Source organism: Clarias gariepinus, chromosome 13 (assembly GCF_024256425.1).
Source record: "Clarias gariepinus isolate MV-2021 ecotype Netherlands chromosome 13, CGAR_prim_01v2, whole genome shotgun sequence".
In the NCBI taxonomy this organism is placed as follows: domain Eukaryota; kingdom Metazoa; phylum Chordata; class Actinopteri; order Siluriformes; family Clariidae; genus Clarias; species Clarias gariepinus.
The window spans coordinates 28,896,281-28,912,181 of record NC_071112.1 but is presented as its reverse complement, the minus strand read 5'-3'; the positions used below and the strand labels follow the sequence as shown (position 1 = coordinate 28,912,181).

The 15,901-nt window shown below is 39.6% G+C and overlaps 1 protein-coding gene across 3 annotated transcripts in view; it reads left to right on the top strand.

Annotated features, from left to right (window-relative positions):
* The window catches only part of adck1 (aarF domain containing kinase 1), a 164,655-nt gene that overhangs the window by 117,456 nt on the left and 31,298 nt on the right, over positions 1–15,901 (top strand). For 2 of the 3 annotated variants that reach the window (XM_053509392.1, XM_053509393.1), the window contains exon 12: positions 5,956–6,802. The exons of the other annotated variant lie outside the window; for it this stretch is intronic. In XM_053509392.1, the coding sequence (XP_053365367.1) occupies positions 5,956–6,124 (169 nt within the window). In that variant the 3' untranslated portion in view covers positions 6,125–6,802. Of the gene's footprint in view, positions 1–5,955; positions 6,803–15,901 lie in introns of those variants that run through there. 3 annotated transcript variants of the gene reach the window in all.

Here is a 15,901-nt window from a genome sequence, read left to right as displayed (position 1 = left end):
CGTTTTTGGAGTATAGATACTAGGTATTAGTGCTCGATAAAACGTGACGGAGTACTTAAGAACAACTTTTTTTCCCCTTCTCTCTCTCTCTCTTTTTTTTTAAGATATTCTCCTGTGTTTAGTGTAATAGTCTGACTCAGTTGCACGATTATATTGTACTTTTTTCAGCAGTCAGCAGCCATATTGATTTATTCGCACAGTATTAATGAAGAACTCTGCGTTTGTGGGAAGCTTTCATGTGTATGCGTGTGTGTGTGTGTGTGTGTGTGTGTGTGTGTGTGTGTGTGTGTGTGTGTGTGTTGGGTTTTTTTCCTTGGGGATGATGATGACTGTAAAGCCATGGAGAGATTTGGAAAGAAAGAGGCATCCAGACATGAAACCCGATGTCATCCGCCTGAGTGCGTCTTTATTAAAACCGAACGGAGGCTGAGTGCAGAATGCAGATCTAAAATCCATTACCAGCCCCCGAACACACTGATATCAGGACACACGAGAGAGAGAGAGAGAGAGACTCTGACATGGCAGTATTGTCACTCTGATGTAGTTCAATCTGTAAGTCTTTGTCGTATCATTATCTCTACAAAGCTGCACGGTGATGTTAGTGCACCATCACAAGATAGCGTTCGACCCCAAGACCTTGTATTACAACCCACAAGCCCTCCATTGTAATTATTATTATTAAGATAATGCTTGTAAATCTTTAATACGTTTTTGTTTCTGTGGTAACAGTGATGGTACACAGGGATTAACACACAGTAAATGGATCTGAACAGAGTTTAGTTTTTTTGTAAGGAGATGTCTAATCACCTTTAAGGAAGGAGTCTCTAGTGCCATGAATTGTCAAGATTTTTTATGACAACAGGCATAAACATAAGGAACAGGTTATGGCTACGTCTATTATGTTAAAAATTTACAATTAATTATAAAGAGACCTGAACCCCTTAATGACCGACATGAGCCACTAAGGAGAACACAACAATGACTACAATCTACCGATTAATAACTTCCAAAGTCCTAAGGACCTCTACGATCAACCTACAATCAACCTACAAAATGCTAAAGACAACTACAATCCACTTGGCAATTATTTACAATGTGCTAAGGACCACTTTGATCCTCCTATGAATAACGTAGAAAGTTCTAAGGGGCAGAACGATCTAACGTATAAATAACTTATAAAGTCCTATTGACCACTTTAATCCTCCTATAAATAACTTACTTGGTCCTAAAGACCACTATGTGGAAACATGGGAAAAAGGTCAAAGTTTTTTCCTTTATGTATGTCAGCTTTCATTTTCTTAAAAAAAACTGATGCCATAAAGTTAGCCTCTGAAACATTTAAACATCATAAGTGACGTCTATAGAAAACCTGTCATGTAATGTTGATGTTACCCATCAAAGACAAAAGCCAAGCTCTTATGGTAGGGTCCTAGCTACTACTTATAACACTGTGTACTGTTTCTAAATGACTTTTTACATTTTTTGCTTTGCATTGTATATTTATGTAAAAGGTGTCACTTTGACTATGTCAGAGACTCACTTTGTCAGACTTACGAACTTATCTGACTTCAAACATGCTCCTTGAATGAACCTCGTTCATAAGTCGGGGACTGACTGTAACTGTGAATAGATTTAAAAAAAAAAATTCTCATTCAGATATAACGATATATAAAGCACTGGATATGAGTTTAGCTACAAAGTTACTGTAGATAGCTAGGTATAATTTTGGCTTTATATTAAACTAAAGATACGCTTTGTCATCATAACTAAAGACAATGCGCTCTTGTTGGTACGTAAGGCTTGTATTGTGGAATGTGACCTAAAAAGTTAATTTTGGAATGAATTAATAAAACTAAATTAAATAGAAATCTGTGAGAAATATTTTAATATTGAGCAAAGTGTTTATGATGATCAGATCAGTGTTGTCTATTGTCCTACAGCTTGAGGATCGTACACAAAAGAACATGCATACTGTATATGTTCACAACCTGCTGTCGCTGCCACAACCCGGTTGTTGTCTGTGTGTGTGTGTGTGAGTGAGAGAGAGATAGAATTTCTTGAGACAGCACAAATCTAGACCTGATCCTGTCAAGTCTAATGACATTCATTAAGTCACTGTCGACTTCACAAGGAAAGATAATACAGCGTATACTGTATATACACTCACAGCGTTCTTCAATAGGAAGTACTGTACACCTGTACACCTGCTCAGCCATGCAGGTATCCAATTAGCCAATCCTGTGTCAGGAGCAACAATACATTTTTCAGGTGAACTTCTGAACTGCTGTGGCACTTGTTCGCTAAATATGAACTGCCACCCAAGTATCCGAGCTGCTTTTTCATTGACGGATGAGGTAGAGGGGGGCGCCAATACATTGCACACAAAATGAGACAGGCTAAAGACTGTAATTGTACACTTATAAAGTGACCTGTGTGGTGGGTGCATATGACAAAATGACCATTGTGTAGCGTGTAACTCGATACACTGCTTTAAATATTTATGAACGTACCAGAAAGCAGCAGGAGTTTCCCTTAGAGATGCGTCATACAGAGCGTAAGCAGATATTCCAGCGTTCAGTCTGAGACAATGAGTGGATGATGAGGGGTCATAAAAATACCAAAGTGTTTAATAGAGCACTTAGACGAGACTTTATACACCCCAGGCGGCATATGAAGTCAGGGAAGGTTATGACTTACATCAAAATAATGGAAAAGGATGTATGTTTAATATGCCGCGGCGTTCAAGTTAAACGGGGACTTTAGGTGTAAAAAGTATACACAACACAGATTTGAGAGTAAAAAGTAGTTTTTGTTTTGGGATGTGGCAATAACTGCCAATAACAGACAAGTTCCTGTAACGTGCAAGTTATAGTGAATGATTGTGTGTACAGTTCCCACAGACAGATGCGTCTCTTTTGCAAATTTTTGACAAGTTAACAGCAGTTTTAAAGGATCAGACGTTCCACTCGTTAAATGCAGGGAATCTTTATTTACAAACTCACGGCCTTGTTTAAACGTTTGCACCATTCAAATGTTTTACTGCGGCTGGGAGTCTCATCACCATACTGTGCCTGAAGTCTTCTGTAAATGTCAGTCGCTTTACTTTCCTTATTCACATGCAATTTCATCACAAGTCCCCTTTTAACTTGAACACCCCTCCTGATTATTATTATTTAAATATGTATACAGTATATAGTGACTCCCACACTCTGACACCCAAGGTCACTATATTTATTTTTAGTTCCTTATATTTTTCTCCTGGAAAAGAAACACACAAAAAACACAAACCAATTAATTTTATTTTGACATGCGTTTCAGTTTTTACTTCCTGGTCTCCTGTCCATCTCGCTTCAAACCATGCTTAAAGCTCGCATTGAGTATGAGACTTTTATTTTATTTTATTTTGGACCGTAAGTAAAATCTGAAATGAGACCAATAAAATATTGAATGTCTGGCCATCTGAATCAGTTTATTTATAACGCGTTTGCATTTGTTAAACCTCTTTTAAACTACAAAGATTTTTTTTTAAATCAGGCATGAATAAAAACTTTAACAAGTAACTGTTAGTAATTAATGATAAGATTAGTAAATTTTTTCTTAGTAAAAGTTTTGTTTACAAGTTTCTAGATGCACAAACCTAATAAATTAGTAAAGTGAGAAATTGAGGAATAAAAAATAGTTTACAAAGAATTGTAAAAACTGTTGAAAATGCATGCAAGTCTCTTGTGAGGGATGTCCGCCTGGGGCCACGTCACACCTGGGGCCCATGCTTCCTGACATATGCACTATGAGACCTCAACACTCAATCAGAGCGAGGCGATGATGTCATAGTCCCTATGATATCATAGTACCGATGTCATTGTGCTTGGGCCCTAATTAAACAAATATAATACAAAAGGCAATAAATCGGCAAAATGGCGCAAGACATGAAAGATCCACATTTTAAAATGAATTTGGTGATACATTTATTTACTTGTGTTTCCTAAAAAAAGTAAAAAACATTAACATTCACACAGAAGAAAAAAAAAAAGCCAAACAGGTTTCACGATATTGTTTTTAAAATACCGATTTTAAAATATACTGATATTATGTCCTGATGTCACTCAGCCCTAAGGTTATCAGGTAAGCTGTGAGAAGGTAAAATCCGACCTCATACATGACCCCAGCCCTCAGCTGGAAATGTGAAAGTGTCTGGTAAGTATGAGACTTCTGTAAATATCATCAATATTCTATGATTGTCAGAGAAGCAGAAAAAATGGCACATAAACCTGAAGGAAGCTGCTTTTCTCGATACGTCATTGTTGTGTCGATTATCCTGTTTGTTTTTTTTTGCTTTTTCTGATGGACTGACAGCCCTACAGACGTGATTTTGTGCAGAGTAATGAAGTGGGCACGTTCCTGAGAGCCGGCACGCCGAGCTTCCGCTAGCTGTCACTCGCACGCTCGCAGCCTTCTCTCAGCACGCTTTTAATAATTCATCAGCTGCTCCTGAGATGCTACTGAATCCTGCGTGTCCTCATATAAAATATTGAACACAACCCTATTCAAGCCACCGCGAGTTATGCAATCATGCTCAGGGATTGCTGGCAACCTACACCGCGTCTGTATGTGGCGAGTGTGTAAGAAGGGAGCGCGCGAGCGCCGGGTCTGGAGGTGTAGTCGAGCTCGGTCTGGTCCTCGCCGCAGCTCTCAGCTCACATCATGTCACCGTGCTCTCGGTGGCTTTGGGAGGGATGATGCAGCCGGGGTGACACTTCAAACCTGCGTCGGAGCTTACTAACCTTTTCTTTATCGTACACAAGAACAATTTTCTTACTCAGGTCTATTTTTAAGGCTAAACTTCACCCTGAAGCAGGTTTATATTTGCTGTTTTTGCTTATTCTTGATAAAGTGTCGCTGTTCTCCATTATGGGTGATGTAGGAAAATGTTGCACAATGTCATGTTAATTAGAAATATTTATATCCATGGTTATGGTCTTTGGTTGGTTAACGACCATCAAACCTGTGTCACGCCTTTATATGACAGTTAATACATACATGAACGTGTTTTTCCCCCGCTTTCCTGTACTGGTTGTGAGAGTTTCCCAAACTAATATTTTGGATGATTTTTGGTCGCTTGTCTCATGTGACATCACATGCATTAATGTTCTATGTATTGGCTATGCATTGCCTACGAATTGGCTATGCAGTATTATGCAGTATTCTCTCCTGGTTGTGGTTGTTAGAGGAGAAAGCGTGACGTGATGAATGTTTTCGTTGTTCGTCAGTTTAAAGCTGTTTGGTGAGAAAGTGTGCCATAGTTTTTTGAGAGTCATTGTTTTTCCCTCGAGGTCATTCAGCTCAACATTTACTCCCTTTCTCCCCTCTCTCTCTCTCTCTCTCTCTCTCTCTCTCTCTCTACACACACACACACCACTGAAGCGAAATTGTTAATATTGCATGACTCACTGTCTGATTTGCTTCATTTGGACCACAAATCAACATGCAGTCAATTTATTTAATCTGCTGTAATCTCTCCCTCTCTCTCCCTCTCTCTCTCTCTTCTTTATCTCTTTTTTCTTTTTCTACTTTTTCTCAATCTCTATCTCCTAAATTCTTTCCCTGTTTTTGTTTCTCTCTATTCTTCCTTCTCTCCCTGTCACTCTGTGCCTCCTTCTTCTTCTTCAATTTCCCTCCATCACTCCTCCATATCTGTCTCTGAATCATTCTGTCTCTATTACCCTCTTTCTTTGTGCTTCCTCCATTATTTCTCTCAATCTCTCCTCCATGTCTGTCTCACCGCCTCCCTCTTTCTCTCTCTCTCACTCTCACTCCTTCCATTTCCCTCATCTCTTGTCCATGTCGCATTTTACCCTCCTCTCATTCCTTCCTTTTGTTTCTCAATTCTCTTATCTGTCTGTCCTCTCCTCCATTATTTAACCTCTCTCTCTCTCTCTCTCTCTCTCTCTCTCACAGTTATAAAAGGAGTAAGACTGACTCGAGGACGAGGAGGCTGCAGATCAGCGTGTCCGAGGCGCTCTCTCTATGTCAGATCAGTCTGTATGAAGTGGTGTTGTGGATTCGGAGCTCATTCCTGGTGAAGTGGATGTGTTACGCACTCGGCTGTTTGCCCCTTGCACGCTGATGGGGTTAAAGCAGGGTTAAAGATGGACCACTGCCCTGCCTAGCTGCCTCTCCTCACCATCAGAACTCTCATCATCACTGTAGCCATGTGTTACCAGCACTGCACAATGAGATGAGAACCTATATATGCTGTTTAGGGTTACAGAGTTGAACCTGTGATCGCTGTGTGTCATTCATAATGCAGTCAGTCACTCAGTTCTGCACAAGCTCACACTGAAACTATGTCCAGTGAAGTTATGTGAAGTTGTATTTGATAATGTATTGTATGAAATACAAATACATTCAAATACATAAATGCTGTACTTTGTTTAAATAGAGCTGCAAAAATATTAGTAGGTGTAAATGAAACATGGTGGCAGATTTCAGGAGAAACTCATTGTCATGTTCAAGAAACCAATTTGAAATTATTCGAGCTTTGTGACATGGTGCATTATCCTGCTGGAAGTAGCCATCAGAGGATGGACATTGTCAGAAACAATGCTCAGGTAGCCCGTGGAATTTAAACGATGCCCATTTGGCACTAAGGGGCCTAAAGTGTGCCAAGAAAACATCCCCCACACCATTACACCACCACCACCAGCCTGCACAGTGGTAACACGGCATGATGGATCCATGTTCTCATTCTGTTTACGCCAAATTCTGACTCTACCATTTGAATGTCTCAACAGAAATCGAGACTCATCAGACCAGGCAACATTTTTTCAACTGTCCAATTTTGGTAAGCTCGTACAAATTGTAGCCTCTTTTTCCTATTTGTAGTGGGGATGAGTGGTACCCGGTGGGGTCTTCTGCTGTTGTAGCCCATCCGCCTCAAGGTTGTGTGTGTTGTGGCTTCACAAATGCTTTGCTGCCAACCTCGGCTGTAACAAGAAGTTATTTCAGTCAAAGTTGCTCTTCTATCAGCTTGAATCAGTCAGCCCATTCTCCTCTGACCTCTAGCATCAACAAGGCATTTTTCGCCCACAGGACTGCCGCATACTGGATGTTTTTCCCTTTTCACACCATTCTTTGTAAACCCTAGAAATGGTTGTGCGTGAAAATCCCAGTAACTGAGCAGATTGTGAAATACTCAGACCAGCCCGTCTGGCACCAACAACCATGCCATGCTCAAAATTGCTTAAATCACCTTTCTTTTCTATTCTGACGTTTAGTTTGGAGTTTAGGAGATTGTCTTGACCAGGACCACACCTCTAAATGCATTGAAGCAACTGCCATGTGATTGGTTGATTAGATTAGATTGCATTAATGAGAAATTGAACAGGTGTTCCTAATAATCCTTTAGGTGAGTGTGTATGTATATATATATATATATATATATATATATATATATAAAATACAGTTTTATATATTTTCTCCTAAAATCTGCCACCATGTTTCATTTACACCTACTAATATTTTTGCAATATATATATATATAATTATAAAATAACTGGCTGACCAATTAGATGACTGCTCAGTAAATTGACTGCTCAATTAGATAAATGTCCAACACTATGGCTCCCCAACAAGGTGGCTGCAAAATAAAATGACTTCCCAGTAAAACAACTGCCCAATTGTGCAAGTTCTCCCACTTAAAAAGATGAGAGAGGCCTGTAATTTTCATCATAGGTATCCCTCAACTATGAGAGACAATATAGGAAAACAAATCCAGAAAATCACATTGTACGATTTTTAAATATTTTTTTTGCAAATTATGCTGGAAAATAAGTAATAATAATAAGTCAATAACAGAAATTTCATCTCAATACTTTGTTATATACCCTTTGTTGGCAATGACAGAGGTCAGATGTTTTCTGTAAGTCTTTACAAGGTTTTCACACACTGTTGCTGGTATTTTGGCCCATTCCTCCATGCAGATCTACTCTAGAGCTGTAATGTTTTGGGGCTGTCGCTGGGAAACATGGACTTTTAACTCCCTCCAAAGATTTTTTATCCGGTTAAGATCTAGAGACTGGCTAGGCCACTCCAGGACCTTGAAATGCTTTTTACGAAGCCACTCCTTCGTTGCCCAGGCGGTGTGTTTGGAATCATTGTCATGCTGAAAGACCCAGTCACGTTTTATCTTCAATGCCTAATCTCACGATACGTGGCCCCATTTATTCTTTCCTTTACAGGGATCAGTTCTGGTCGCTTTACAGAAAAACAGCCCCAAAGCATGATGTTTCCACCCCCATGCTTCACAGTAGGTGTTCTTTGGATGCAACTCAGCATTTTTTCTCCTCCAAACACGACGTTTAATTTTGGTTTCATCTGACCATATGACATTTTCCCAATCTTCTTCTGGATCATCCAAATGCTCTCTAGCAAACTTCAGACGGTCTGGACATGTACTGGCTGAAGCAGGGGGACACGTCTGGCACTGCAGGATTTAAGTCCCTGGTGGTGCAGTGTGTTACTGATGGTAGCCTTTGTTACTTTGGTCCCAGCTCTCTGCAGATCATTCACTAGGTCCCCCCGTGTGGTTCTGGGATTTTTGCTCACAGTTCTTGTAATCTTTTTGACCCCACGGGGTGAGATCTTGCAGGAGCCCCAGATCGAGGGAGGTGGTGTTGTACGTCTTTAATTTTCTAATAATGTAATTGCTCCCACAGTTGATTTCTTTACACCAAGCTGCTTACCTATTGCAGAAGTCTTCCCAGCCTGGTGCAGGTCTACAATTTTGTTTCTGGTGCCATTTGACAGCTCTTTGGTCTTGGCCATATTGTAGTTTGGAGTGTGACGGTTTAAGGTTGTGTACAGATGTCTTTTATACTGAGAACAGATGCCATTAATACAGGTAATGAGTAGAGGACAGAGGAGCCTCTTAAAGAAGACGTTACAGGTCTGTGAGAGACAGAAGTCTTGCTTGTTTGTACTGTAGGTGACCAAATACTTATTTTCCACCATAATTTGCAAATAAATTCTTTAAAAATCCTACAATGGGATTTTCTGGATTTTTTTTTTCTTATATTATCTCTCATAGTTATACATATGATGAAAATTACAGGCCTCTTTCATCTTTTTAAGTGGGAGAACCTGCACAATTGGTGGCTGACTAATTACTTTTTTGCCCCACTGTAACTGCCCAATTAAATAGCTGATGAAGATGATGATTCCCTTGTATGATGGCTGCCCAAAAAGATAACTGTCTAGTAAAACTGTCCCGGTAAGATGACTGTCCTAATACAATGGTTAACCAAACAGGACTGATCAATAAGATGTCTGCTCAGTAAGGTTACTTCCCAATCAGGTATCTGTTAAAAGTCATCCAGTCAGGTCACCCTAACATTATCTAGTTGTACATTTATGTCTTTGTCTGGGTAACTGACTAGTTTTATTGATTAACCGTGGGTAAGTCGTATGCTAAGCTTGTGGCTTGTGATACTTGCTTGTGGTCTGCAGTGACCCGTAACTAACTTGCTGGCTACGATTATTTTGAACATGCACAAAAGACTTTGTAGTGAAGCTACAGCATTTCTGTAACTTGTAGATCCGCATGCCTAAAAAAAAAAGATGTCCCCAGGATGTCCGCCATGGTGTTTGTATCATTGCAAAAAACTTTAATAAAAAAAAATAAAGCAATTTGTAGCAATAATCATGAAAGTGGGAACTGAACTTAGGCTATGTCATTTCTCTCAATATATTAACATCATCTGACCTCGCTGATATTTTGCGGTATTACATGAATGAAGCAAGCTAGCTAGTACCGTTAACCCGTGCCCTTCTGATTTGCAGAAACTTACATCCAGAGGTGGGTACAAGTTACGTGTACTCCATTATATTTACTTGAGTAACTTTTTTTATGTACTTCTATGAGTAGTTTTATTGCACCATACCATTTACTTTTACTTAAGTAGATTTGTGAAAAACAAACGCTACTCTTACTCAGATACATTCGGCTACACGCGACTTGTTACTTTCTAACCATTTATTGTAAACATGCAGCCGGTGGATCTACTGCATGACTGTTTCACCAATCAGACGCAGCAACAATAATCACATGACTCCGTTTAACCAATCACGTCTTCAGCCGATGTTACATAAATTCATCCTACCTGTGAATCCGTCCAACATACACTCACTGCGCATGTGCAAACAAAAGTTTTCACATCTTTCTCTAATTTTGCGGAACGCTCATAAATCCATGCTACTAATAGTGGGATCTTGTGGTTAGTGAACAATCTTGCTGTGAGTATAGAATTCTTTTTTTCATGTTTGTGTGATTATATGTTACTTATTACTCGAGTGTCTTTTCACCGAATACTTTTTTTTTTTTTTACTCTTACTTGGGTAATATTTTGGATGACTACTTTTTACTTCCACTTGAGTTATATTATTTTAAGGTACAGCTACTCTTACTTGAGTAAATTTTTTGGCTACTCTACCCACCTCTGCTAACATCCCACCTGATTGCAGAATCTACAGGAAAGTGAAATAGCAAAGTCGACCTCTTGGAACGTTTCTATAATGTTTTATTTGCATTTATTTCTGCTTATAATAAATACTTGTTCTGTACACATTTTTGAATTCAAATGCGTTCCTGTGGACGCATTTGTACGTTAAAGTATGTATAGAAATAGTGTCTTTGCATCACAACAGTTATGGACGTCCGGACGTCTTGTTGAACAGATTTTAAATTTGCTTATGATGTTATAATGAAAATAGATTTAAAACTATTTGAGTAGCAGCTCATACAGGAATGTTCCTGTCTTTCCTTACAACACAACTTCTCTGAAATAGCACAGGATTGTTTTTTTCTTTACTTACAGTCCATACTTTATTTATATGTAACTAGGATACAATGAATCTCAGACTGAATATTGTTCAATTATTGTGTAATTGTTTTGTTGTGATTATCCAGTACATTAATATACAGCATGTTTTTTTATGTGTGTGTTTTTTTTTATGTTTTATGCTGTGGATATTTAAACATATTGGTTGTCAAAAAATTAAACAAAAACATATACAATGACGTGAGATAATCAGGCACTGACGTTGACACCATATTCCTCAGGCAACCTTATTTATTTATTTATCTTTGGCAAATGTTATGGCACCCTAACGAAGTGCCGCCAGTCAGCAGTTTATTGATGAGCCCGGTGCGGACCTGAGGGCAGCTAGAGATCTATTAAACTCCTTTCCTCTGCTTCTAAAGATCTCCTCAGGTAAGAGCGCAGTGTTGGATCGTCCCAGCAGGTCTTCATGAAGAGCCCAAAGGCAGCGGCAGGCAGCCGAACGAGTGTCTGAATCCTCCAGCATGGAGACAGATAGACAGAGAGAGAGAGAGAGAGAGAGCGCTAGCGAAATCTCCCGCCGGCCAGCGTCTCCGTGATGGACACACTTATCTGCTCAACAGGTTTCAGCACCAAATGGTTTCCCGTACAGGCGGGGCGCCGTGTTTTGGCCTCCCAGCCGAAATGAAATTGCCGAGACGTGCGACTTTGCGCTTCACAATAATATGCCGTTTAGCTGCCTGAAGAATAAATTCGAGCTGTTGCATTTCCAGGAAAACACCAGAACACTAGAAGACAGGCAATTAATATTGTGCAGGGATGAAATGCAATCACGCTCTGTGACTACATAATTCCCTGAGTGTATTATTTTGCTTGTGTTAATAAAAACGTTATATTTGTTGGTGGACTTGTAGAGAATACTGTACATCTCACACACACACACCGGCATTTACAGGTAGTACAATCAATAAATGCAGGAAGAATCATTCTATATCAAGGTTCGATAAGTGATAAATTCATTAATGACCTTGCTGAAAAAGTCAAAGGTAATAAATGGCATAGCAACTATATAAATATATATTCCTTATAGCAACAGCTCATTCATATGGTGAATAACCTGTTTGGTTTTTTTTGTTTGTTTGCTTTTTAACTAAAGCTGAGATTTGGGAAGGTTCAGGGATTCAACCCCTGCCACTGGTGGATTACCTCCCGTGGGTTTCCTCCCACAGTCCAAAGACATACAGATTAGGCTAATTGGCGTTCCCAAATTGCTCGTAGTGTGTGAATGTGTGTGTGCCTTGCGATGAATTGGCACCCTGTCCAGAGTGTGCCCCACCTCGTGCCCTAAGTTTTCTGGATATAGGCTCCAGGCCCCCTGCGCCCCTGAATACAGGATTAAGCAGTATAGAAGACGTGAGTGAGATTCAGTATATTTGATGCAGCTTAACTTCATAACTAAGTAAATTTGGTGAAGTACGCTTGTTTTTTGCTTTTATATGGATTACCATTATGAAATTCAAAGTATTAAACTTCTCTTGACTTTAACCTACTGAGTAGTTACCTGAGTCAGTATTACTGTACTTGTGTCAGTGTAACTCATTCATCATCTAAACCGCTTTATCCTGAAAGCGATGTTGGATAAACATGACCACGGTTTGGGGAAATATCTACTGTGATAATATAAACATCTCCTAACTCCAAACATACCGAAGAAAGTCAGAAAAAAATGGTTAAAAGTCATGTCAGAAAGTTTTAAACAAGATGTATCGTACCTTGTATTGCATAGGATACATTCAGCACGTATGTCGCATATCATCTGGCCAGCTGTGCTTATCAGAAGCATTATTCTAGTCTATAGCTGTAGGAAGAGGAAACGTCGGTGGAGTAAATTAAAATGCCACAATCAATTGGCCCTACGTAGCGGAGCTTAATCTCACCTCTTTCCTCCAGCCGGATGGAGAGGAAACGCATGAGCCTACCTAATGCTCCAGCTGACTTCAGCAAACTCGGGAAAATGTGCTGCGTCTTCATTCGACGTGAAAGGTGCCCATTATCCCATCAGCTTGCAGCACCAAAAATACTCTTTACATAACTCGGGATAACCAATGAGAGCTTCTTACACACGAGTCAATTCGAATTTTATGTACAGTACACAGCGCCTTTAATTATATACAGAGTCACGATGCAACTTTACAAAACTCTGGATGTAGATTTAGATCATGAATGAAGATGACAGTTGTTGACACTTACAAGGATAACATGTCTGCACAATTAAAGTGGCAGTGGATCTCTGTACTAATGCACTTGTTCCTGGAAGAACCCTGAATTTGGTACCTGATCAAACATCGTGAAGAACAAAACATTCTGGAGAAGTCTCAGCCAGAGTTTGATGTCAGAGTTAATGGAAAGAATGTGGAACACCATGACAAAGACGCAGGATGTCCATCTAAAGACGGTGATCAGGTAACGAGGGGATTAGTCAGAGAAGCAACCAAGAGTCTAGTGCTACTGTTCAATAATGTGCTACCAGGACTGTGTGTCATTGTAAGGGCTTACATGTCGTTTTAGCAAAATTCTAATTATTTATTAACAATATTAAAGCAGATTCGAGAAAAACAGTTACCAGGTCACAAAAAGATTAGTCACATACACAACCAAGAGGCTAAGGCTAAACGCTCAACTGTGGTGATGCTACCACCACCGTGCTTTATTGTAACGATTTCTGTTGTGGTGTTCTATTTAGTTTGCATTCATGACGTATAATACCAGTTATGTCTACTGTATTTAAGTTCCAGGATGAAATACTACATAAAGTAGAATATTTCAAGGTTTTTTATTATAATAAAACAAAAAAAGGTATTCTCATTTTTATTTTTTTATTATTATTATTATTTTGCAAATGACGTGGCAGTGGAGGCTCAGGTGGTTATGGTTTGGGATGCTAATTAAAGAGTCGTGGGGTTTAACCCCAGCCACTAGTGGATTGCCAGCATTGGGCCCTTGGTCAAGGCCCTTAACTCTATACACGTGCAAAGTCACACCACTGCTGCTAGGCCAAAACCCTGTACGAAAAAGGTGGAGGGGTGGGTGTTGGGCTAGCAACCCAATCCCGCTCAAAAAAAAAAAAAACCTCCTAGAAATGATGTTACTTGTTTTCCAATGTGCTTAACAACACAAGAACAACCACAACCAGTGCTCTTCTATTCCAAAATTTTGGGGCAGTGTTAGCTCAAGTGGTTAAGGTTCAGGGTTACTGATTGACAGGTTGGGGATTCAAGCCCCAGCCACACCAAGTTGCCCTTATTGGGCCCTTGAACAAGGCCCTTTACCCTTTACAGTATGCTTTAGTATCCTGCTGACCCCAGCTTTTTAACTGGGATGTGACAAATATTTGGATATTAATCCCAACCACATCAAACATATCATAATGTTAAGGATGTTAACGTGACAGCACAGTAGCTTAGTGGTTAGCACTTTCGCCTTGAATCTCCAGGTCCCGGGTTTGATTCCTGCCTCAGGTGTGCATGGAGTTTGCATGTTCTCCCTGTGCTTGGTAAGTTTCCTCCAGGTGCTCTGGTTTTCTCCCACAGTCCAAAGACATGTAAACTAGGCTAATTTTTGTTCCCAACTAACCCGTAGTGTATGAATGTGTGTGTATGGGTGTCTCGTGATGGATTTGCACCTGGTCCAGGGAGTACCCCGCCTCGTGCCCTAAGTCTCCTGGGAAAGGCGGTATAGGCGGTGAGTTTAACGTTTCAAGCTAGTGTAATTTTTATATAATTTCCGCTGATTTAATCAACATAATATTTCCGCAATATGAAAAACAATGACGTGTTCAGTTAATCAAATGTTTTTGATAAATGTTTCTAATATTTTCCCCCATAAATCACACTCACCTGAAATCATCAGAATATTTTACCATATTTAAAAATATATTTCAGCCTAACCCCAGAGCTGTCCTCTTCCCAGCGTACAGCGCTATAGCGCGGCGTAGCTCTCACTGAGCCGTGCGATGTGCAGACTGCAGAGGAACTTTCACTGCTCTCTGACATTTTGAGGTTATAAATCCGGAAACGCTGGTTTACTGAGCACAGCTCGGGATTTAAGTGGAAAAGCAGCCATGAAAGACATTTTTAATCTGCTAATGGAAAATCACATTACATTTTTTTTCCTCTTCAATTTTGCTCTTCTGTGAACTAATATTATAGACTCTGGGCTCGAACGGAAGCGCATTTTTATTTTATTTCCTCCCCCTTGCTGTCCACATGTTTGAAATGTTAAAGCCGGGCATTGGAGACGGAGATTAGTTCTCTGTCAGTGAGTAAGTCTTCCATAGGATTATGTTCGTTTGTCCTTATGTAGCCTCGCCGGCCATCTTCATCATCTATTGTTCCTTATGAAAGTTATTCACCGCCGACGAGGCTAGCGTGTATTAGCCGAGCTCGCTATGAACTACAAGCCGGTTCTGGAAGGTGTTTCAGAGAGAATGTGTAAAGTGTGTTATTTAATGGAGATGATGACGGTTGCTTTATCCTCGATAGCGATTGCTGGATTGCAGAGACATTTAGAAATCTCAAGTTTTATACATTAAACCCAAACACTTAAACCTTAAAGTCTTTATCATCATAATTTTAGCAATGGGTTTTGGGGAAATTTTGCATTTTGCTCTTAAATCACTGAAAGTGCAAAGCTTTTTATCATACAAATAACAAATGTCCAAAATGTTACAGGATCTTAAAGACATTCTACAGTAAGTGACCTCATCCAAGATATGATTGGAACTAAATTAAACAAAGGACAATATAGTGTGCTTTTTTTCCATCCTTGGATATTCAGAAAGCTCGTCTTAAGCAGGTTCTGGAATACAATCATTAGCTGCGTTTACACAGACCCTAATATTCCACTAAGAAAAATTAAATCCCAAATGCATTATGTAAACATTTCCGTCGGGATAGTCTGACTGATCCGTTTGAGCTCTGTTTTAATAATTTATTTAGGAGATAAATATTCTCTCTTGTTGGAATAAATATGTTAAATATTTTAGCACTGTCGCCTTGCACCTCCTG